At 47.3% G+C, this 25,996-nt stretch overlaps 1 protein-coding gene across 3 annotated transcripts in view; it reads left to right on the plus strand.

The window, feature by feature from the left end:
* The first annotated feature begins 353 nt into the window (after positions 1-353).
* The window catches only part of LOC119384154 (transmembrane protein 53), a 108,612-nt gene continuing 82,969 nt past the window's right edge, over positions 354-25,996 (plus strand). Inside the window, exons 1-2 of one of the 3 annotated variants that reach the window (XM_037652445.2) lie at positions 473-571; positions 1,036-1,101. Coding sequence is in view for 1 of the 3 variants with exons in the window: in XM_037652443.2 (XP_037508371.1) it covers positions 515-571 (57 nt within the window). In the remaining 2 variants the exon portion in view is untranslated. Of the gene's footprint in view, positions 572-819; positions 954-1,035; positions 1,102-25,996 lie in introns of those variants that run through there. The other 2 variants (XM_037652444.2, XM_037652443.2) reach the window with 2 other exon arrangements.

Raw genomic sequence — 25,996 nt, forward strand, 5'->3', positions numbered from 1 at the left:
CAGATACACAAAACCTTTAAAGAAGACACGCCATCAAGTGCCTCTTAACTTCAAGTTTCAACTCGGCCTCTCGTTGCTCTCATCAACTTGACTAGGGAATTTCTGGGTACACCACGGCGCTAGTTTTGCTCGGCAGCACAAGGTAGCCAACATGAAACATGCTTACACCGCTAACATTGGGCGATGTTTAGGTGGCTTTTTAGTCTCGTGCGTGTTAGACCGTGTTTTAGCTCACTTTAACCGTGTCCCTTACAGTATGGCGTCATTGAGTTACGTGTTAAAGCGCGCTCTTGACGAACAGATTATCAGTTATTTGCCAAGTATATGTGCGCCTCGCTGCGGTTAAACAGCGAGTAAACGCGTGGGAAAACAAGCAAGATTCCTATCTGCGTGGATGTGTACGGGGCAGAGTTGACGCCGCCGACAGCGCCAGAGTCTCTGCCGTCGGGCGCAGCAGCTGAGCAGCAGAACACGCAGCAGCTCAGCAGCAGCAGTCGTCGCGTGACGGAGAGTGATGGGGCTGTGGACGCGGCTCGTCAGCGCGCCCGGAAGCCTCGGCTCCGCCTGCAGGGTGAGCAGCATGTGATCGTTCGACATGTGAGCGCGGTTGTTGTCAAGAGCGCTGTGCCGTGTCGATCTCGGCTTCACCGGAGCCACCCGTTTGATTAGTGAGCTGCCTCGTGACGCCGGCTCTCGTTTCTGTCTACGTTGTCGGCTGGGTGTGAAATGCACGGTGTCATATCGACGAGGAAACTAGAAGGCAGCTGCGTTAACGCGTAACTACCAATCGCTGTCTGTGGACTTCCTTGTAGGAAAGTCGAGCAGGCAAAAATGTCGACGCATAAAAAAGATTGCGTGCCTGTAGCGTGACTACGAGATGATCTGGCACTTCTTGAAACGGTTCGCCCATTCGCCGAACACTAATTACAGACAGGGTTGCATCGAATGTTTCGGTAAGGTATCGTTTTAGCAACTTCTCCGTGGTTGGAGAAACCTTTCACGCAGAAATAAGTAAATACCAGATATTTCGTGCAGGTGAAAGGTCCATGGAAGAGCACATCATAAGGCTCGCACCCAGAAATAATTACCGAGGATCCTTTCGTAAGTCAACTCTGATGTCACTATGGGAGACACTGCAACAGTTCGAAAATGTTGCCCAAGTACTACGAGCAAAGTACTCGCACAGCCTGCACTGTTATGGCAGGGTGCATGCGGGACCTTGAAAGGCCAACAATTTCATGATCAGAAGCTGCCATCCGACTGGAAGCTAGCAAATGTTGTGCCAATACCGAAGATAATGCCTTTAACTACAGGCCAATTCCATTCACTAGCATGTGCTGTAGAACCCTTGAGCACATAATATGTAGCAGTATTATATATAAAGCACTTCGAAACGAATAATTTTTTCTGCACACTTCAGCATGGTGTTAGGTCTAGATTGTCATGTATTACACAACTGTGTGAATTTTCTCATGATGTTCTAAGTTGATACGATCAGGGTTATCAAGTTGATTCGGTATGTTTAGATTTTCAGAAGGCGTTTGACACTGTTCCATACACTCTCTCACTGCATGAATTATCCTTTTTAGGTCTGCCTGGTTGGTTGAACGATTATCTTTCTTGTAGAAAACAGTCTATTCTCATAAATGGTTCTTCCTTCTTCATACGTTGACGCCACAGGGTTCGGTGTTTGGTCCTTGACTCTTTCTGGTCTGTATTAATGATTTGTCGTCACAGATGCTGACATCAAACATGAGGCTGTACGCAGATGATTGCATGATATGGATGATATTTGTGTTTCACAATGTGGTCTTGACACTGTGGCGACATGGTGCGAAAAATGGAAAATGCATTTAGATGTAAATAAGTGTGTTGTTTCCTCAGATTTAACAGAAAACGCAAACCCTTCTATTCTTCTTATAGCTTGTCAAGAGCACAACTAGGCTGCATTGAACATTTTAAATACCTTGGTGTCTACTTGTCTGCTGATTTATCTTGGAATAAGCACATAGGTTATGTAACTGGCAAAGCCAATGGTGTGTTAAATTTCATTCAAGTCTGCCCCAAAAAGTCCTAAAGAAGCTTTGTATGGCTGTCACGACTCGGGGCCGAAGCACAAGCTTCTCCCAAGATGTGGCATGGGGTTTGGGCCTCTGGTGTATGGCTTGCGCCAATCGCCGGTATGAAAGAGTCAAGGGCCTTCTCTAATCAAAGAACACCAAGATTTAATAATGCGTTTAAACAAAGATAAAGATACTTCCACAATAACCGAACATTTATCTTGAACACAAAGGTGAATTATAGTCGGGTACAACTTTAGCAAAAAGGAGAGGCCCCGCCCATATGACCGAAGCGCGGCAGCCGATTGCCTCCGCGGCAAAGAAATAGTCCCGCTTCTTCTCCTTGAGCGGAGGCACTGGCCGTCCGGCTCGTGACGTCAGTCTAGAGCGCGCGCCCATTGGTGGAAGCGCGTGTGCATCCGCCTTTGAGGTGCAAATGCCGCTTTTTTCTAAAGTTGTACCCGACTATAGTTATACAGTCTACAATTATTCCGAATAAGGGTAGCATGCATGAAAGTTGAAATATGTAGCGACAATGAGCAATATCGGATGGAAGACCAAACAGCAAGAGCTTAACCAACAATTAGAGTTCGCAGTCCCCTAAGTCAAGCGATTGACATACGTAACCGGGCGCAGCAGAGTCCTTCAACACCGGCGCCGTTCATGAGCGACCGTCGAAGCTAGCGAGATGGGTCGGCGGCGGCTCGACGATGACCGGGGGTGATGGGTGGCTGCGTTGTGTCCCGGGAGTTGCCCAGCATGGATCTCTTCTCCGGCGCAGAGCAGACTGATGAAGCATCGGATGGGGCCGTATTTTATACGTTTCTCCGGCCCCCGGTCCCAGCTTCTAGTGTAGTGTCGATACATCCTTGAAACAGTCACGTAGGCACTGGTTGCTACCGGGCATGGTTCACACTTCACTTTCGGTGTCCTTCACGGGCGAACCAGTAGCTCACAGACAAAACACCAGTCACGCAGTCGCGTAGGCACACGGTCTAAGACGTAGCACGGATACAACGTCCCGTGATTCAGATTCCGCCGCCGGTGACGTTTACGGCAAGCGGTTTAACAATAGACAAAACAAAAGCACATGATCTGCAACGTGGCTCGGACACAACGTCGGGTGGTTCAGACATAACACAAACAAAAGCACATGATCTGACACGTAATTCGGATGCACGTCTTAAGGCTCCGGCTCTGCTGGCGGTGACCTTCACGGCAAGCAGTTCCATACTAGACAAAACAAAATCACCCACGTAGCTCAGATGTTCGCCTTACGGCTCATGCTCTGCTGGCAGTGGCCTTCACGGCAAGCAGTCAAAACAAAAATAGACAAAATAAAAATAGACAAAACAAAGACAGATGATCAGGAGCAGCTCGGATGCTCGTCTTACGGCCCACGCTAACACACACTAAGCGGTGCGCGTACGCTTACGGCACACTATTCTTAGCGAAGAATTAGAGCCCTTTCGCCTTGGGCGTAAGTGACAAAAAAAAAAAGAAACCCTTTTAATGGCGTACGTTAGGACATTATGCGCAGGCAATGTTAATCATATGCGACTTTTGTGACAATGGCACTAATGTATGACGTATCCTTGATATGCCTGTACAGTATGGGATCCTCGTGGTAAAACTCTTAATCTATAAACTTGCGTGCATACAGAATTGTGCTGCGCACTTTGTGAGTGGCAATGACAACTTTAAGTGTTACTTAGGTTGCAAACTTGCAATTAAAGTTTTTCTACAACACTTTTTGTGATGAAGCTCGTATTAACAAAAGTTTATGCAAGATGAGCCCATACTATGTATCACGTAGAAATGATCATTAAAAAACAAATCCGTGAAATAAGGTGTTGCACCGGTGTTTTTGCTCAATCCTTTTTTCCTATTCGTGAGTGGAATAAGTTGGATGCGTATGTGCTTCCCGCAGATGCATTTTATTCTTCACTACAAGACGTGTGCTTTGCATAGGCACAGCGGCGCGAGTGTACTTCATTGTTTTGGACTCCCCCCTACAATAATACCCGCTTGGGCGATGTCGGCTACACTAATAAATAAATAAATATATATGGCAGAGTTTCGTGACCAGAAAAGCTCTGAAAGACTCTGGTCAAAGCTGATAAAGCAACCGAAATGGCATGTGTCTGAGGTCGAGCCAATCATTGCAACGGGGTGCCTAAGTTAAAGTGAAGAAAACCCCTGAAACAGGTGGCAGCCCTTGCGGAATGAAAGAGAAATTCCTTAACATAAGGCTTTGTTAACCTGCAATGAAGCATCCGCAGTGAACATCATGCGAGCCAATTGTCATTGCTGCTCCCGAATGAGGTAGCATGCTTGGAGGAATAAACTGTCATCACAATATAAAACACTAGTGTTTCCATTCAGTGACTGCTTTCATTGTCTTACACGACGATGTCGCTGTTTCCTGGATGCAGCTTTGATGACCGCATTAAATAACTGCACATAGTGTTGTACAGTGTGTAATTTTCCTGTACATTATTTGCTATACAACAATTTTGCCTTTTCATCTCTGGTTGGGGAAAGAAAATATTTCTTGCAGAAGTCAATACAGGTACTGTTTTTATTTGAAAATATTTGAAAAACATTCGATTTGATTTCCAGTTGTATTTAATTTTTTTAATTAGTTTCTGAGTTGAAAATTTGATATTTGCACACCCCTGCTGAATATTTCCTTGTGTAGATAATTTCAGTGAACATTCATTGATTTAAATGATGTAGTGTCAGATGTTGCAGAAAATGTTGAGAAATTACTCATAATGTCACTTAATGTACTTTCACTTTTGTGTGGAGATTTGTTTTAATGAAAAAGGGTAACCTCTAAGATATTAATAATTTTTTAAAATATGCCGGCACCTAAGAGACAGCATTACTGTCAACTTGAACGTTGCAGATGGCGCATGCTGGCAACAAGGAGCCGCAATTTTTTATTTTTTTTTGCTATGTGTCGGTGCCCACTTTCACTTATTGTCCTGAAGTGCGATTTTCAACAGTCTGGAAAGGTGGAGTTGCACTTGCAGTGTTTCAGAAAGCAAATTGCTTATTTTTTTTTGCCCTGGTGCGATCGGACAGTGTCTCTTTCTCTGGTGAAAGCACAGTTCTAATCATGTGAGGCCGCGTACCGGTTTTGCACATGCAGACACAATGTACTGCATGAAGAGCCAGGGTAAGTTGGTTGCACGGAGCGAAAATTTTTCAGTGCGCTACTAGGAAACGAAAGACGTAGGTGGATGTATGTCTACTTTTGTTTCCTAGTGGCGCGCTGAAAATGTTCACTAGTTCATAATATTTGCATATGACATCACATCGGTGGCATAATTTACTTATCACTACCGTGGGCATGCATGTCACATGCAGGGGCGGATCCAGCCACTCATTTTAGGGGGGGCGGTCGCTTGAAGAAAACTGGAGAGGAGGAGGGGGGGCTCACTTTTGTTTTTAGTGTTACGATTATTAAAAGAACCCCATCACAGCATAAATACTGTTACCTTGTACTTAAAATGGTTCCACTCATTTGTCCTAATCAGTTTTCTAATTTAATAAATTGGAAGAATTACTACAAATTACGGGCTACCACACGTCAGATATATGCCCATTTTGCTGCGCTAAGCCTTTGTTAGAAATCGGGTTGCGTGGCCGGTGCGAACACGGGTCCGTGTCTTGCCGGGCAGTCATCAGGATAAGTTGATGGAAGGAGGAAAACTATAGAAGTAATTTACATTATCCAGATCACAGGGAACAGGCACGGTGCTCCAGCACCGGATTAAATTAGCAGATTGAGGTCCACCCCATTTTCCCTCTCTCCACGCTGTCACCACACCAGGATTCCACCAATCCTGGAACCTTCGTAGGGTCATAATATGATGAGCACACACCTGCACTTCAAAATTCAATGTCCCGTTGACCGCGCAAGACTTCAGAGGTTGAGGACCGCCATCTCTCATGATCCTTCCGGGGATTAGGAGGCTCGTTGACCTTGCGTTGTCAGCACTTGTACTCGGATTATTCGTTTGGACAAAAGTCATCCGTATGGCGCTGAACAGACGGCAGAGACGACACGGCAGGTGCACGGTGCGCTATTAGAGACTTTATCAAGTTGCAGAAACACGGTACACAAATAGGGTACGGGATTACGGTAGCGCTCCTTCTCGCTCGTCCGCTCCCAGTTCCAGTAAAGCACTAGTGCGTCTCCCGAACGATAGGTGGATCGCTAAGAATGCATGGGCTGACAGGCAATAATGAGGCGTGACACCACACAGTAAATTTCGACAAAAGCTTTTGTGGTGTTGGGGTGCCTTTACCACAATTAGCAGCGGCGAAAGCACAACGAGCGAGAAAGGAAGAGCGGTACCGCAATACCGTTGTTGTTCTCCCTCAATCCACTCCAGGTCGTTTTCAGTCGCTGAGAAGCGAGGTCAAACCTTTCAAGGCACGAGTGGCGGCTCTTAGAAGCCTTCTTGATAAAGAAACAAGGAGAGAAATGCGTGCGTGAACCGTCACTGGCTTTAACCGATAAAGAAATAGCGTTTCTGACAGCCGGACCAGGGGAGGCACGCGAGTGTAGGGAGGTGGTTTCGGAGCTGCGCATGTGCCGTTTGCAAATGAAACTATTTATTGTAGAGAGTGCTTCAAAATAAATAAAGCACTGCTCCACTTGCTCATCTCCACGCGTACGTCGCATCGTTTTAACAAGTAAAACGAAGACAGCAACGACAAAGCAGAACGGCAGCAGCATCACAGACGACGAAAATTAGCAAGTGCCACAGTGCTTACGCATATTTACGTAAGCCTTGCAAGTGACTTTCTGCACAATACCTTAAAAAAATAGCTGCGCACATTGTAACCGAAAGAATAAATCGCAATGTGCGTATTAACATTATATCGGGCTGAGCATGAGCAAGAGATGCTGAATATATGAGCGTGCGACATATCGCTTGTACTTTAGAAAATTTATCTCAGTCAGTGTGTCATTGCTTCAGTACCTTTGAAACTTCCGAACACAAAATCGTGGGCAGCGTTTATTTCATGCAAAAGAAACAATTCATGTTCATATTCCTTCACATATCTTGGAAAACATACCTTCAAGTTTTTTAACACGTGGAAAAAATATACTGAAGAAAAAAGTACTTAATTCAATCATAGTGTTATAGCGGATTCTGTAGGATATTCGTACATTCCTCGTAACTGCATTAGAAAGGCTGCAGAAAGATACACTGTAGTCAGTTTGCGGATTTCCTGGCTGCTCTGAACAGGTTAATAACGACAAATTGCAGGATATACTTGGCTGAATACTGGCGTGACTGGTATCTCCAATACTGCAGCTAGCAATGATATGCACGTTTCAAGTCTTCTTGAACTCAGAAACAAAAGAATCAACGGGGGACGATATCAAACCGAAAGTTCTAAATGCAAGCTATATATTTGTGCGTGACCTACGCTTACCTTGTGTCGCCGGGACGGGTCAAGTGGCCACCACAGTACCAGTCTCCAGATTCATACGACTCGGGCAGCAACGCGCGCGTCTAGACACTCGCAGGACGGTGGGTCAGTCACCAGCCGCCTGTGCCTTGTCAATGCGCACCGCTGTTTCCCGCCAAATTTGAGAGTGGAAATTCTTGTCGTAAACAAAGGCGATGCAGCCACTTTCCTTTCACTCCTACGCTGTAAGAAGCGCAGTGCAACGTCAAACCTACAGCATTAAGAATGCCATCCGAAAAACCTGCAGCTGCCTTGGACAGGCACGTAGGCACGTAGGAAACTCGTGCAGCCTCCTATATTCGCGGGCAACTTTTTGTTTCTTTTTGCCATGGAAAGACTTTCTTTCGAACAATTACGCCTTGACACCCCCCTGCCTCCCCCCCGAAAAAAATCCTGGCTACCTGCCTGACCGTGGAAGCTTTCCCATGCTTTTCGCCGAAAGAACAAAGAGAGAAAGGAGTGAAAGGTGAGACCACGCGTGAGACTATAACGTTTTAGCAAGATGCGGCAGTTCTAGTAACTTCGGCAGCCTAATACCTGCAGGTGCATCGTTTCAAGAACCCCTTACCTTTGAGTTCTTAGAGGGACAACTTCGTGCCAAGCGACAAGCTGCACTGGGAATGCCGGAAAAAACGGTGACGGGAAGAACACTGTTTCATCCCGTCGACGGGAACAATCCAAAGGTTCCTACAGGCTTTGTTTCGTTGTGATAAGCATCTCTGGTTCAGATATGTCAGCGATGTGTGCAATCCAGCGTCTTGCCTTACGCCGCAAGGACACTTTGTTAGAGGAGTACTGACACAAAATTTTGAAGGCGAGACAACTTGTGGGATAGATTTGGGTAGACACACACGCATCACCTACGAAATATCGATGGATAATATCGCCTAGAACATATTTAAAATCGATTTTAAAGTGCGTGTAGCGCCACTGCACGCGAAGCTCGCCTTTGGTTTTCGTGTAACCAATCAACCACCACCTGCGCAACGAGTTTGTGCTGGCTGTCACGATTCTTGCGAGCTCTCTCTCCTAGCAGACTTTTTGAACGGGAAGGGGGGGGCACACTTGCACGGGAGTGCAAATGCTGATGTCCTTGCCTCGGCAGTGCATTTTTGGGGGGTCACGCATACTTACAAAAGCCTTCGTTGAAAAGAGTGGACGACACGGTGCGCATGTGCACGCGGTTTTGTGTACTCACGTAGTCAACTATGTTTTAGGAAGTTGAAATTGCTCCAGCCACAGTTTGAAGAGAGCCCAACGTTTCGGGATCGATTCGGTCCCTTTCTCAGGGGGTGACTGCGTTGGTCTTGGAAGCATGGTCGCGTCTTGTTCTCTCACCACGGCTCCGGCTTTCCCTTTCCCTCACGTTTCGGAGGCCGTGAACGTATACTGGGGGCATTGTTCCTAGCGAGCGGTTCACATTTGCTGGTGTGTGCTGAATGTGCGGAGACTCGAGCAAGAGCCTCCTTCGCAGATTCCTCTCTGTTTCTAGAACAGAAACGCCGTGAAAGTCGATTTTATGGTCGTGCTTCTCACAGTGCTCTGCAAGAGCGCTGCGCTGCGCTTCCATCTTCCTGACGTCGTTCTTGTGTTGGCGTATTCTCTCCGGGCAACACTTGATGTAGCTGGCTGGACACTCAGAACACGACACCTTGTAGAATACGCCTTGGTGATGGTCGGTCTTTCGGCCTCGGTAGCAAGCGGTAGAGCGTCGATTCCGGTTTGTGAATTACTGTGACCCCCGCTTTTCCGAATACCCTGGAGAGCTGTTCACTGATGCCCAGCACATATGGAATGACGACGCGCTGGGCCGGCTTCTTCGATTCCATTGTAGCCGGTGGGGTGGCCAGGGAGGGAGGGTGGTCGCATAGTGTGTCTCTCGCTGTCTCTTTGCGGTACGGCGGCTGCCCTCTCGATACAAAATAACTATTTACATGATAACTATTCTGTGTTCACTCCGCGCTCTCTGAAACCGAAACTGCGGCTGGGCGCTATAAAACCATCTACAAATAATTAACCGTCGCGCGCTCCAGGAAACGAGCATTCCATCCGTAATAAGTGAGTCGTATAAAAAACAAGATCCAAACTTTTTGTGTCAATGCTCCTTTAAGCTGCCACCCCCTTTTGCTGAGGAAGCAAGGGGGTTGAGGAGATGAAATTCTTGGATAAAGAAGGAGAGAAACAGGATACTAACCGTCTCTAGTCGAGAAGAACATCTCAACCCTCCTGTCCAGGGGAGGCGGATTAAAATAGCAGAACAGAGGCTCCTCCTCGTTGGAAAACATGAAAAGGGGGTGAAAGAAGTTCGAGTAAAGACGAGGGCACCATCTAGGGTGCCCAGAACACAAACTGCCAGGCTGGGGCAACTCTTTAGAAAAACCGGCGGGTGTCCGGCGGCACTGGGAATCGAACCCGGTAGCTTCCGCATTGGAAACGGACGCTCTAGCCATTCGGCTTCCTCTGCGGTTTGGGCAGTGGTAGCCGGGGCAACCCGACAAAGGAGGTGGACGCAGGCACTAGAGGGAAGGGGGGGGGGGGCGTGTCACACAGTCTTTGGGGGGGGCGATCGCCCCTACCGCCCCCCCTCTGGATCCGCCACTGGTCACATGATGGTTTTCATGTTTATATTTTTTTGTTTTGTCACGTGGAAAGACAACATAGTCCTAGATTGTTTAAGTTACTGTTATTATTTTTCACTATCCTCCGCAACCTTTGCATTGCCACTATATTCAATGAGTATGTTAGGAAGAGTAATTCAGTGTGGGTATCAGCACTACAGCAAAAAAAGCACAAAATGAGCACATAGAATTCATGTTGAGCTGTCGCTCCATTCTCGAAATTTTCCTGGGTCTACTGACTCAAGTGAACAACACCTTTGCTTGGTATAGCTGTATTTAACTTGTTTGAGCTGCTCCGAAACATGTCTGTGGCTCCAAAATGGAGAATTCCTGCACCAGACCTGCTCCAAAACTCCAAAGCATGTTTGAATGCTTTTATCACCCACTAGTAGTAAAGGTTAATACCACGACTACTTTGAATTGTTATTTTTGCAAATGCTGCATTTGATCCACACTTCAGATACAATATTTGGCATAACCTAAATTATGTTTTCTATTTAATTTGGTGAGAATGCACAAGTTGTGCACTTGTAAATAGTGCATAACAATAGTGACTCCCAAATGATGTGTTTGAACCAGCATTTTATTTCGAGTCATTTTTTTAATCGGAAAAGTGTGGCTTTCTGAGCAGGCTGCCACTCTGAATTAGATGCAGTTTATCTGCTTCACATCTGGTCGAATACACTCAAGAGTATAAAATATTTAGAAACTACTAAGAGATGTTGCTTTGATTGGGGGACTGATATAAATAATCATTTAGTCATTTATTCAAATCGTTTGAATATTTAAATGGCCCTATTTCTCGTATGCCCACAGAATAGAAAATGGGGTCAGATTCTGGGTGCTTTACTCACATTAACAGCTTCTGTGTCAAATGTGGCTTTAAGCACAGTAGATGGCATGAATGGAGGAAGCTACAGCCATAAAAACTTGCCAAAACGTGCAGATTCTAGACACGACACTAGGGGTGCAAAAAGATTTGGTTGCAGTGTGTTCGTGCCGCATGATGAGAGCCTGGCTTGTTGCCATAGATTCCTCTTTTGACATCTGCAGTCCTTATCTTTCTTGCCTTTCTCTGTCGAGGACCTTATCACTTTCGGAACACATTTTGAGGACGAATATGCGATAAGTTAGTGCCCATAGCGATGAGCACTCGATGCCCTTCGGGGTGAGCAAAATTACACTAGTGCCCTTTACCTCGAGGGACATTTGCTTTGAGTTTCAAAGAGAGCATTGATGGGTTCCACATTGCACAATGTCCATTGCATGCCAAACTCATAATCACACACATCTTGATAAGCGCCTTGCTGCAAATTTCATCACTTCCTTGTCACAGGAATTTCAGCTATGATGCAACAAAATGGCCACGTGTCTTCACAGGGTGAGGTCAGTTTCGATGTTTCCATTTAAATTCGATATCTGAAATTATGGGCAACCTCCGGGATTTCTAAAAAAATGGGCATGCCATAAATTTTCACAGACTGCAACTTCGTAATATAAACTGCGTTAAAGTCAATAATTAAAATGTTAATTAATTAGCTCTTGTTAATTAGTATCTTCAATGCCACTTTGGCTGCAGCAAAGTATGTCTGCCTCGATGTAGAGTTTGTGTGCGGAAATGACAGGAGCCTGAGTGTCATGGGATTTTTTATAAAATTACACCATCTCCCGCTAAAGGGAACCATGTGTGGATGCGAAGCAGCGGGGAGGTGGTTCGCTTGAGCGGGAGATGGTGTAATTTTTTTTCTTGCATTCTCGAGCCTGTGCCTTCCTCTGGCATAGAATCAGCACTGTCTTCCAGTCTCCATCCAGCTCCCGCTGCGTGGAACTGCCGGCGTCTGAGGTATTCGACTCCCGCAAAGTCGCAAGATCATGTGCGTCTGCCTCTCTGCAGTCCATGCCATTGGTGTCGTGGGATTCTTCAGCGAGGGAAGGAGAGCACGAACGCCCCGCGTCTAGAGCTGGCCATTGGCCGTTTGTGCAGAGGCGGCGATTGGCCGTTTGTGCCACATCAAGACGCCGGAGGCATCGCTGCTGCCTACGTGTCGCAGCAGAGAATGAGGTGCGTGCGAGGAGGGGAGCGTAGGAGAGGAGAGAGAGGGGAGGGGACGCGCATGCGCTGGCGCATCACGTGGGCGGAGATGCTGTGCCGCGGCTGCAGTGCGGGATAGGAGAGGCGACCGAACACCTGCGTAAAGGAGAAGAGTGGGAGAGAGGGTTTGCGCATGCGCAGTAAGGGTGGTCACGCCGCACACTGGATTGAACTCCGCCATAAGCTGCTTCGCGTCCAAAAGATCTTTCTTGTCTAAATAAAAGATACTTTTATCCCACTGGGCATCCCAATGACCCAATAACAGCTGGCAAGGCAGAGTGTGATAAGCTTGTGATGGGCCGTACATATCAATCATGACACTGGCAACACAGACTTTCGAGGTACGAGGGCAGGCAGGATGGGGACCGAGACTTATTCAGCGATTTGTTTTGGTAATTGTGGCAGCCACAGATCATTGCACCCAGTATGTGTGATCAGTGCTGACACGTGGATGAGAGAATGCTAGAATAAAGACTTGTTCATGATTTTGTTGACTCATTAAATGGCTTTCCCTTTCCCACATGGATGTCTAATGAATGGTAGGTGTACAAATATTGCTGGGTTGTGCCCACGCTGTGATGTCTATGTATTTGCAGCACCCACAGCTAAGGCGAGCACACAAGTGGTTCAGGAGAGTGTTCTTCTGAACCTTTGCAAGATGCTGAACCAAGCACTCACTATTTTGGACCTTCACAGGTTGTGCGTGCAACCATTTCCTTGCAAAAGGCTCCTGCAAAGCTTTTTGTTTGAAGATGTTAGCCCCCATATGAGGTCTGTTAGAAAAGTATCCGACCTTATTTTTTTTTGCGAGCACCTGATGGATTTGAAACAAGCGCGCTTGCATCAGCGGACCTTGAACCTTCGTGCGCATGCGTAAATTTTTTCCCGCCTGCCAATAGCGTCAGTCGCTGGAACGCAGCGTTTGAGCGAGGTCGTGCGCAGTGCTCACGTTGGTTTTTCATTGCAAGGAAAATGACGGAGCGACTGGAGCAGCACTACTGCATCAAATTTTGCCAGAAACTGGGCGACAGCCAAGTGGAAACCATTGGGAAGATCAAGATGGCTTTCGGTGATGACGCTATGAGCCGCACACAGATTAAGGAGTGGTACAACCGGTTTAAAGACTGCCGCACATCAATGGAGAGCGAGCCACGCTCCGGTTGGCCATCAACATGCCGAAATGACCAGGTCATTGCCAAAGTGAACGCTGTGGTGATGCGGGACCGTTGTGTGACTACCTGGGAAATTGCGGAAGAGGCGGGCATCAGCACTTTCTCTGCACATTCCATTATGACCGAAGATTTGGCCATGAAGAGAGTTGCCGCGAAATTCGTGCTGGAACTGCTCGCGGTAGAGGTGTGCACGGGCTCCGGGTAGCCCGAGCCCGACCCGGCCCGCGGGCCGGGCTCGGGCGGGCCGACATACTTTCACCTCGGGCCCGGGCCGGGCTCGGACTACTTGGAGCTTTATCGGGCCGGGCTCGGGCCCGGCGGGAAGCCCGACTCAAGCCCGAAATATAGAGAATGAGCTGGAATTGCTTTCCAGCACGCATACAGCGCCTTTTCCGCGACCGCCCTTTACCGCTTTTCCTTTCCATTTGCTACGTTAAACAAAAGGGGAGCAGGTAAAGCCCTGCCTCTGTTGCACTCCAACAAACAGAGAAGTAGCACCACCTGAGCTAGTGACGGCGCCATGCGACTGTTCCGCGTTAGATTTAAGGCCAAATCCCATATGAGTGAAAATGCACGCGACAGCGACGAGCGACCCGACGTAGATCGCCTTCGTGCAAGCTGACGCTTGCATTGGCATAGGGAACCCAAGCTCAAGTCTGCGGCGCGACGACAGCGCCGCGCCAGCCGCGCTGCGGCTCTGTCGGAAAGCTCTGAACCTTCGCGCGGCCGACTCAGCCCCTTTCACGGTAGTGGTAGCGCACGTGCGCACGCGTTCTTCTCTCGGTGCGGGTAACTGGGAGGCCGTCAGCTGGGTACGTTGAACCGAGAGGCTTGCTGTGCGAAGCTGCGCATTTCCACGATGGCAGAAGCGACCCCGCGGAAGCGCAAGCGTGGTCCGAAGTATTGCGGTTTAGTGGCCAGCCACAACAGTGCAGACAAGGCACACGATTCACGTGTTAAACTGTATCGGTTCCCGGGCATGTCGCACGAGAAATAAAGGCGGCAAGCGTGGATAGCTGACAGCGCTGTCTCGCCTTCTATTTTGGCTGTCTGAGTTTATCGCTTTCGTTCGTTCCGACTACCTGAATTGGTAAGTAACGGGGCGCATGCACGCAGCGACTACAGTAATGATTACTCGCTGTCTTCTCGCATTGTTAAAGTCCAGTTACGGTTGTAGGTGAAGCAACTTTGTGTTTTGATTCCCCGTGCTCGTGAGACCTACCCGTCGTTGTTGAACGTTCACATTCGCGTTATACCGTTAGCGTTGCGCGGTTGGTTGAATTCAACTGAACTCCGCACATTGTCAGAAGTTCGGCGCCTGCATTTCACGCGTCGGGAAGGCTGCTTTATCACTGCCGGAACGGACGTCTGTGCATTTTCAGCAAGCTTTGACATCGTTCTGCAGGTTTGCTTTGTTTTTGTCACTTTATTGGGGCGATATATATTTAAGCTGCTAAATATAACTGGCACTTAATACATGCTTTGCAATTGCAACCTTGAAGTAACCACCTTCGGACTTTGTGCGATTTTCTATCCGCGTTCACGCAACAGGTTTTATACGCCTGTCAAGTCGATATCATAAAAAGAGACTGCAAGCATGACGCGAGAGCCGAAAAAACGAGGCGAGCAGTTCATCTTGCTTCACAGTGGTTAAAGCTCAGCTAGCTGCCTTCGCGTCTTAATCGGCGCGTGATTCTCCAGCGGCACGGAGGACTTGACTAACCTTCTCAGGAAGCAGTGCCATTTCCGTATAATCTTTTTTTCGCACGCCCCAAATGTTTGTTCACGAAAGTACACGGCTGCTACTGTAAGCATGCCATATCAAAACAACAATCATATGACATGTAGTCCACGCCGCAGAACATCGATATCGTGTACGGCTTCATTTCGGAGTGCATGTGGACCATTATTCATCTTTAACATGACAGAATGAGACTTACCTCGAGGTATACGTCCTACACGGTGTAATCGCGACTTGGGAAATGCATTTCGCTTTGAGTCGGGCGTGGTTGTCGTCGATCGTCTGCTCTTCACCGTTAACGTGATTGACGAGCCTTTCTCATACTATCAAGTTCGCTTTTCGGAAGTGCCAGTCAAGCTTGAAAATCCTTTTGAAGCCGCACTGCAAGCGGTACATTGAGAGGCGCCGAAAGTGCACCGCGAGAGCTCTGCACGTGCACAGAAGCGAGCAGCAACGTGGTGGAGAGAAGGGAAAACGCGCGCTGCTAACACCCCAGTTTCCGTTTTTCTGCCAGAGATGGCGCTGCCTGTCAAGAGCAGCAGGGCGATATTCACCCAGGTATGCGTGTGGGCACGAGTCTACATGAAGCCTTGGGTTTTAGGGACAACAATGGAAAGCTGAACACGTCCGCGATAGAAATAAGTAAGAGACGATTAGAGTATTGGTGGCAGAAAAGTAGAGATAAAGAACAAAATAAATAATGGGGGAAAAATAAGGTCATTCTGCCTTAAGAGGCAGAGAGATAGACCGTGAATTTATATTTTTTTGGTATAATAACATAGATTTAATCAATGTAGATAAGGTATTAGGCCAACATGGAACAAGGAAGCTCTTTTTTTTTTCTTCTTCGAGCCTGGTGGCAGACATGTCACCGCCCCGTTATAAAGGGGACGCTCATAGCATCCATCCATCCAGGAGCGCCGCTAAGCGTTGCTTGGGAAGCCTATACCCCATACACGTGACGGCTTTGGCGAGCGAACTCCATTGTTGCTGGCATGAGGCCGTCTACTTGTATAGCAAAAGTGCCGCGAACAGTCTCTATTAGAGACTGTTCGTCGTGTGTCGTTTTATCGTATTCGATATGCTCAATAAAATGCCAAATTACCGGAAAACGATGTTTTGTTTTCGCAGCGAACCTTCAAAAAGCCGGGCCGGGCCGGGCCCGGGATTGTGTTTTCATACGTCGGGCCGGGCCGGGCGGGCTCGCAGCCCTTTGCCGTCGGGCTCAGGCGGGCCTTCGACAAAGTCAGCGGGCCCGGGCCGGGCTCGGGCTCGGAAATACGGCCCGTGCACAGCTCTAGCTCACGGTGGAGCAAAAGCTAACTTCATGTTCAAGTCTCACAGGACATGCTGGATTTCACAAGCAGTGACCCTAACTTCATGAACACCATTATCACTGGTGACGAGTCTTGGGTGTACGGGTACTGACCCAAAAACCAAATCCCAGTCACAGTGGAAGCATTCCACGTCACCAAGACCAAAGAAGGCCCGCCAAGTGCGCAGCAACGTCAAAGTGATGCTGAGTGCTTTCTTTGACTCCCGCGGTGTGGTACACCACGAGTACGCACCACAGGGTCAATCATCAGAGTACTACAGGGATGTCCTCCGTTGCCTACGTGATGCTGTGCAGCGCAAGAGACCTGAGTTGTGGTCAACAGGAAACTGGCGCATCCATCTCGACAATGCTCCTGCACATTCCTCACACTTGGTTCAGACTTTTTTGGCGAAAAGTCAGACTCCTGTAGTTCAACAGGCTCCTTACTCTCCTGATATGGCCCCCTGCGACTTCTGGCTGTTTCCCAAACTCAAGAGAACATTGAAAGGAGAGCGATTTCAGACAAGGGAGGACATTATGGCTGCAACAACAGCTGAGCTAAACTCCATTCCGAAAGAGGCCATCTCAGAATGCTTCCAACAATGGCAGCACCGCTGGGAGTGTGTGGAGTCCCAAGGGGATTAGGTTTTCAATGCTCCAATTATGCCAGTTTTTTTTCTTCCACGAAAGGTCGGATACTTTTCTAACAGCCTTGTATTATTGCACTGCATGGAGTTGGGGATTTCAAATTTTGCGTTGGAGCCGAAAATAGCTTGGGAAACTGTGGAACGGGCGGGAATGACCACACAATGTGCAGAACTGACAAGGGCCCATTTTATTACCGTCTGCAGTAAAGCTCCTCAAGGTTCAGCATATACCTCGGTCACACTGGCAAATTGAGTGTCATTTTGAGCGAGTGCACTCACTGCCCCCGCAATCACTTTGGCTGCTACACGAGAGGTACACAACTGCACTTGAGAGATCATGGTAATGACGATGGGTAATTAAATAGCATAATAGATGTTTGTTCTTTCAGGCAATCTTTATTAAGTCATAATGTGTTGTAGCTGTAAGCAGCCCTCACAATAAACTGGCCAATGCACGGCATGTGCTGGGCATCCTGGGCGCCTCTCCTGAGCCACCTTGTAAATAAAGATGCTCTCTCTCAATTTGTTTCGAGTTAAATAAATGAAAAACTCTATGCCTTTGAACACCAAAAAAGTAGCTTATCTCAATCCATGGTTGTCCACTTAAGGGAAGCCTAGTCCACAGTTCAAAAGTTTACTACATTAAGGCGGTACTGCCTGGCTTCTTGAAAGCACATCAGAAAAATTTTGGGGGTATTTAAGTGGAAATAAGGGACCAGTCAATGAAATAACGGTCGACAGAACTACTATAAAAGAGATTAATGAAATCGCTCAACATTTTAACAACAGCTTTCACAGCGTTTTTTTGCCAGTCAAACGTAGGTGATTTGTTTCATCGTACTGTTTTTGAGGCTCATGCAGTGGACTTGATTTCATACAATGGTATTGTGACAGTGCTCTTAAATTTGAAAACAACGAAATTGTGTGGCCCAGATGATATCCCAAATACATCTCTCGAGCATTATGCGGAAGTTATCGGCAGAATGCCGGTCCCACCAGCGCGGAGTATGAAAGCTGCGAAAGTGGCAAAGAGCAGATGCTCAGGGCACTATACTCAGGGGACCCCATCGCAACCATGTCTGTGACTCACCGCGTCACGTACGCAAGCCTGTCGGAAAATGACAGCTGTGATTCGGATGCACATCGAGGCCAACTGAAATCGCCATTCCTTTCCGATGGAGTAGGACACACCTGCGTAGTTATTTGCTTGCCTGGTTGCGCATTCTACCATCAGATGTTGCCACCTGATGGGCAGCTCAAGTTTGGGGGGCCGCGATCGGGTAAAATGCTATTGCTGAGAAGTTTGCGGACTAACTAAAGCTTCTTAATATTGCTATGGGAAGAGTGCATGGCAATAGCGGCGTTTAATGTCGCGTTGGCAGGGCCAAACGAATTTAATATAAGCCCAGTACAAGCCGCCTTTCGCACGACGCGCTAGGTCCGGTCACAGTGCATACTGTATACGTTATGGAAAGTGTTTCCGTACGGTAATGTGCACGCTTAGCACATTACCGTAGTGTTCACGCATGTGCACTCTTCAGCCGGTACGATAATACCACAGTTTCCGTGCAGTAAACCGGCACTGCTAGCTAAAACACTAAGATCGAGACGAAGGGTAATCGTTAGCTGCAAGTATTTCATGACTGTTCCGGTAATTATACGGGGAATCGAATGCAACCACAATGCGAAACCACTTGCCATCTATCGCACGCAGGCCCACAACGAACTGAAATTCGCGCGTCGAACCAACGAAGCGTTGGCCAAACAACACACATGATCGTTGCCTTGTGGACAGCAGACGATGTAGTGGCACCTCTGTTCCCTCACTTCCGTCTCTTTGCTGCAAATGACGTCGCACACACAATGTTGCCAATAGTTGTGGGAATCCAGTTGGGAGAGTCAGGGCAATCTATAAAATTCATTTGGAAGGAATCTGTGTATATCTACAACCTGTAATTTGGCATAAATGATGGAAACGTGCAAAGAAGCGTGCCCAGCGAATTTTATTGAGATCCATTGACCTCTAAAAGTCGCCGGAGTTGGCCTTGAAACCCCATATATTAAAAAAATTATTTGCGTCTGTGGAAGAGGACGTGAACGGCAAGTTTACGAGCCGTCTCTTGGTGCCTCCAGATAGTGCGTGCGCTGTCGACCGTCGAGTGACGCAGCCTCCCCCCTCCCCTTGCGTCCCTTCATGCTCCTACGAAAGACGGACGGGGCGTTTCCTCACCGTTTGATAAGCAATCGATGGCAGCCCTCGCACACGTCGTGTTGTTATCGCATGCGCCCTCCACGCGAAGGAGACGGCCGGCTCGTTTTATATTGGCTTAAGCCGCGTTCGTCGCCAGCGCTCGCGAGATTTTACTCGCGGGTAGAACATGCGATGCGCGGGGTGATGTTGTCAGTTTTGACTTTATACGGAAAGTGACGGCAACGGCGACAGCAAAAACCCATTAGGAGTGTCCATATAATTGCTATCGCAATAAAAAAGATAAAACATTAGGAGCGATTTCACTCAGTGAGGTAGATGGCTAGCGAAGCTGGTTTAGCACGCGGCACAGAGGTGACAAAGTGGAGGCCAGTCTGGCATGTAAAGCCAGGTTGTTGACAACCAGGCTGTTAGCGTACAGTAGTAATTGTTTTTGGCACTGCTTCCTAGCGGTCACTAGGGGGTTTTTGGCATACAAACGTCTTGTCCTAGCCACATACAGCTGTTCTGTAAAAGGAAAACCAAGTTTGTTGTACCATGTAGTCCCCCGTTGAGCGCACTCTCGGACACTTTCGCGGAAGCTCGACTTGAAGTGGATCTTCATTCTTCAGGCGACCTGGTGCATGCGCAAACGACAGTCTGGAAGAACTGCGAGAATGCTCTTGCTTCAGCACAGAGAGGCCTCAGATGGAGTCCTCAGAGAGAGGGAAGGAAGTGTCGGAGTAAGTTGCCTTTTTGAGTCAATTTAAATGACGTCATGTTGCGCCCAGCAATACAACCGACCGAGAAGAAAAAGTACCTGGCTTTCGCCTTGGAGTCGTCTCAGAGGAATGCATTTGGGACAGTGTGACCTTAAGCGTTGAGACACTGTTGTACGTCGCGGGGTTTGTCTACCACGTCTGCTGACAACCGCATAGATGTACTTGTGCTGCTTCATAAAGCAAAATTTTATTGATCCAGTATTCTGTTTATTTGCTAGTGTCGAAAATAATTTCTCAAGACGTTATTTTCGAACACTTAAATGCATGACGCCCTTTTTTGTGCATTATCGAGTAAAATAAGGAGTGCTCCTGAGATAATTTTCTCCATGAGATTTGCAATGAATGGAAATATTTCTTGGTCTTCATGAGAGCCCCATAATACTTAAGGTGCTTGAATGTAAATGCAACTTGCTTCTCCAGTGTACTCCAGGATGTGAAATTAGCTGCTCCAGAGTGCTCCGTGATGCAAAATTACCTGCTCCAAAGTGCTCCAGGATGGAAATTTTGACTGCTCCAAAATGCTCCAAAATGAAAATTTTGCTGCTCCAAAAATTGCTCCAAATGATAAGTCCTCGGTAGCATCACTGCGTATGTACCTGGTAAACATTTGACTGTTGCAGACGCACTGTCTCACACGCCTGATCCAGCAGAGACAATCAAGACGTTGGATCAAGAGTATCAGGTCCTAGCCTGCACATTGGTGCAAGCTTCAACTCCAAAGCTAGCAGAGATAAGAAACTGCACAGCTGCCGATAGCACACTCCAATGTGTAGCCTCGTACGTCCAGGAAGGCTGACCCGACAAGATCTCAAAAGTTCCCACACCAGTAAAGCCCTACTACTCAATCAGCAGTGAACTGTATGCAGCTGATGGCTTTCTGTGCTATGGTGAACGACTTGTTGTGCCCACTGCATGTCAAAAAGAAGTGCTCTCAAGGCTCCACCTGACCCACCGAGGCATTGTCTCATGTAAGAATACAGCTCGCCAGAGTGTCTACTGACCTGGAATAAGCCAGGACATTGAGCAGATGATAGCTAACTGTGAGGTCTGCCAGCGCCATCAGCAGGCTAACCAGCGAGAGCCACTCCTTGACAGAGAACTACCAACACGACCTTGGGAAAAAGTGGCAGTGGATTTTTTTCACCGGTGTCACATATCTGCTTTTAGTGGACTACTATTCTGAGTACGTGGAGGTTAAGAAAATGCCTTCAACATCAGCCTCATCAGTCATCACGGTGCTTAAGGCTATCTATGCACGCTTTGGCATACCCTCAGAAGTCGTGAGGGATCAAAGCCCTCCATTTGATTCAGTCGACTTCAGAAACTTCAACAAGGAATGGGACATCGTCCACAAGCCCACATCACCTCTTTTTCCTCGCTTCAAATGGACAAGTGGAACGAACTGTTCAAACCATCAGAGCAACAATGACAAAAGCGCTGTCTGAAGGCAAGGAACTCGCACTGGTGCTAATGAACCACAGAGCAACTCCAATGAATGGCCTTCTTTCTCCAGCAGAAATGCTTATGGGAAGAAGGATAAGAATGTTTATTCCAGCCCATCTCAGCACTTTGTTACCGCACTACCCACATACGGTGCTCCAAAGAAACCTTCAGTCATGGCAGCAAGCACAGCATAAACGCAGACCAGCATGCTCGACAGCTGCTTCCGTTGACAAAGAATGTGCCAGTCTGGTTTTGGCGTGGAAAGAAATGGGAGAAAGCAGTCGTAACACAGGTAGGCCCAGAGCCACAGAGATATACTGTCACAGCAGCTAATGGTCAAGTGTACCGGCGCAACCGACACCACCTACGAGTGCGGCACCACCCAAGTGACCGCCAGTCAACACCTGAAGACTACTACCCTCTTCAGACATCTAAAGAAAATGAGCCGCACCACTCCTCACACCCAAGATCTCTGCCTGACCGTCCTTCAGATGCAAGAACGGTGCTACCGCAAGCACTCCCGAAAAGACACGCTCGGGAAGGCCAGTGAGAATCCTTTCAAGATTCCTCATGTGATGAAACTTTGTTTCTTTTTTTTTTTTTTTTGTCCGTACTTGTGTGGCGGCGTGTTCTGTAATCACTAGCGCCCCCTACCCCTCTAGTCACATGTACTTAATAAACGCCACTCCCAGCACGGAGCAGGCCAGTATACATTACGCTCAACATGGCGTCTGTTGTCTCTCGTCCCAATCTCGCCCCATCTTTATAATCGCAAGCCATCCAGATATAACTGACTTAACCACGGTTGAGCAGCAAAAGCATTCGTTCGCTCGTGCTGTCTCTATTCACCGGTGAAAAGCGGATTATTGCAGCGAGCTCGGACTTGCCGCGGCTGCAGCTAGGCCTGCCCATGTGCATCGGCAAACCTTACGAAAATTCTGAACAGTAGCGCAAAAAAATCACACAGACGACGACAGAGCAAGACGGGACACAGCGCTAAAATAACAACTCAGTATTTATTGCAGGTGATTGCATATATATGCACATGACACCGCACGAAAGGAAAAAGAAGGGGGCGAAGGAACACACAAGGCAGTCAACCAAGCATATCACACAAGCGGCTGACGCGACAAAAATAGCATTTCCTTTTCTGATAGACGGATTGAAGGGAAACTTACCACGCCTCTATGTTTTATCTCTGTCGCTTCAATAATTTCCCACGATAGTTGGTCTGAATTTCTAGCTAATGAATGCGCACAGTTCAATAGTGGCTTGCAACCACAACGCGCACAATGCGCAGCGAGGTGGCCTGACAAGGCGAGATTTCCCACATTGTACCTATGTTCCCGCAGACGATTTGCCGCACGTGAGCGGAACAGAATATACTACTCCCTCTACGCAGGAGACAAACTGTTCGTGGTGCTTCTTGTTGCATCCGCGTTGCTTGCGCACACCCACGTTCACTCTAGCGCACAAGCTCGACAGCTTCAAAGGAGCAGATAGCGCAACATCAACACCTACACGCTTTGCAAATTTTCATCAGATTGTGACTAATATTGGGAAGGTAGGGCAAGACAACAACCTTCTTTCTTTCATGCGTCCCCTGCTCAACGGTATTACAGTCAACTTCCTTGGCTTTTTTCAGCATGCTACCTGCTACAAGTACTGCATAATGGGCAAGTTGGTGCATTATGACAACGTATTGGTATAGCGCAGCTCAGTTTGAGCATAAAGAAAAGAGGCTTCAGCGAAGAAGGAAACACAGGCAACAGGATGAGCGCTAAACTTCCAACTTTTTGTTTATTGCATGACCCTACAGCACATTATATGGCTCACCTCACAGCACACGTGACGCCGCTACCTGACCAAAAACCAAAACATGTGGCGCAGCACACGTGACCAGAAAACGCAGTTTACACAAATATCACATTAACTACACCTCACTGCACACGCTCAAGAAAATCGATCTCTTTTTCAGATAAGGCTATAGATGGCGTACTCACACACAGCTTCACACATTTCGCAATAGAATTCGCCTCGATGATCTCACGTGTCAACTGATTACGACTGCGGCCCAAAACGACACAACGGTCAAACAATAGAGTGCATGCACACGTCTTACAATGCATAGCCAGGAAACTGCCTGAGGAAACCTTGTTTTTTACATTGCAACAATGTTCGCGTAGGCGGTCATTGATACACCTACCCGTCTGTCCTATGTAAACCGCATCGCACGACAGAGGGAACATATACACGACAGCTCAAACTGAGCTGCGCTATACCAATACGTTGTTACCTGCTACAGCGGTCAACACATGCAACGGGTAACCCGCGTCTGACAACTTGGTCACAAAAACTTTTGTGAATGAAGTGCGGGCAGGACTTCAGAAGGGCATTATTGAAACACAGTTTGATAATACCCCGCTTGACCAGCTTCGAATGAGCAGATGAATGTGGAAGGATGGGTTTTTTGCCTCTCGGCTCGTAACACTAACATACCTGATTATTAGCAAAGCTGAGGGTGAGATTGCCTGCCGACGTGACATGTGCTGTTCACTCTGTTTTTAATGAATGCCTCAGGCCTCTTGTTTTAACATTTGAAGCACCAGTTAACTGCTCTATCAGGTTTTTAGATCTCACCTCGTTAGTTAATCTCTCTTAGTTGATGAAAACTTTGCATTCAGAAAGAAAGGTTGATACTTTTAAAGTGCAATGCCCATTGTAACCTTCCTTAACGAGGTTACAATGCTTTCTTAACACTTCTGTGACAATCAAAAATCTGTTGTTTTTGGGTAGTCCAGGAGATATGTTTTGCCTGCCACAGAAATTGATGCTAAAATGTAAGGTATGAAATGATTGCGGAAGAATTGGTTTTTTCGACAGTATTAATTTCAAACAACGGACTTATTTCAAGTATAATAAAAAAATTATCAGAACAGAAAAGTGTAACAAAAAGAAAATTCATATAAACTTCAGTGCTATTTGCACAGGGTAAGAATAAAAAAAATCGAAATATATGTGTTGGACAGAAAGCTCTTGTAGAATAATACTGTAAGTATAACCTCTGTAAGTACAAAAGTTCATCATCATCAATCTCAGCCTGTCCACTGCAGGATGAAGGCCTCTCCCAGTATACCGCAGCCTGCCATATATCCTGTGTCATGATCCATTTTATCCCTGCCAGCTGTGTTTCCCATCGCTTGGTGGTAACCATGCTGTTGCTCTTGCTGTGCACCGTTTCTCCGCTGTATGCATGGCGCGGCCAGCCCAGGTCCATTTCTTTCGACCAGCATATCTGCTGCTCCTGACCCATACGGCCTACTCCTATCAATTTACGCTCCATTGCACACTGCGTGGTCCTCGGCTTTTCCTCTAGTTGTTTTGTTGTTCTCCATGTTCGAGCCTCATACGTTAGAACTGGCAGTATGCTGTGGTTGGATACTCTTCGCTTTTATGACAGTGGTTGGGAGTGCTTGCCGAATGTGCTCCAGCCCATTCGTATTCTTGGGTGCATTTCTCTTTTGTGATTACGTTCTCGTGTGAGTAGTTGTCCTAAGTATGCATATTCTTGTATACACTGCAATGTATAGTTTTCGATCCTAAACTCTTTCAGTTTCCCCAGGTTGTTTAGCATTAGCTTTGTCTTCACCATATTCATTTTGAGGCCCACTTTAATATTTTCTCGGTTTAATTTTTCAGTCATTTTGTTTGCAATTTGTTGCTATCGTTTTCACATACATACAAAGATATAAGCACTAGTGCCTATCGTGCCACCGTGCAAAGCAGTTTCTCGATGCGGTGAAGCAGAGGTTGGCTGCACATGCTTCCCAGAAAACATGTTTTTAACACGAAAGTGTTTTGTGCCACGATCCACCAAGACTTGCGTGACATACTTCCATCACAGAAGTACGTCAGCAAAATGAACGCCATCAGATGACAAATAAAAAAAAACTATAAGAAAAAGTTCCGTTGACGGGAGTCAAACCCATGACCTCTCGGTCCGCGACGATGGCTGGCGGGCATTTAGCCGACTGAGCTACTGCCACGCACATTACGGAGCCTACATGAACGTACCTTTTATCTTTCACCCTTTCCTCTTACAGTGCTCTTGGATTGATGGATGGATGCTATGAGCGTCCCCTTTATAATGAGGTGGTGACATCTGGGCCACCAGGCTCGAAAAAAGAAAATCACGCCCTTGCTACGACCGTCCCATTCGGCGCGTTTCCAATACAAGTTTAATTTCGTCAACGCTTAAAGGGCCAGTAAACAACCCCGATGTCCAAAAATTGTAATGAAAAGAAATATGCGCACTTTTGCTATGTGAACATGCTGCCGCAAGAATTTTGCGAGTACGTGCTATAATAAGGAAGTTACAGGGGTTAGAACATCCGTTTCAGCTGGTTTCAAATTTTCGCGCGGCCTCGCCACCCTTCTCCGCC

The sequence above is a fragment of the Rhipicephalus sanguineus genome, chromosome 2, assembly GCF_013339695.2.
Source record: "Rhipicephalus sanguineus isolate Rsan-2018 chromosome 2, BIME_Rsan_1.4, whole genome shotgun sequence".
Lineage (NCBI taxonomy): Eukaryota > Metazoa > Arthropoda > Arachnida > Ixodida > Ixodidae > Rhipicephalus > Rhipicephalus sanguineus.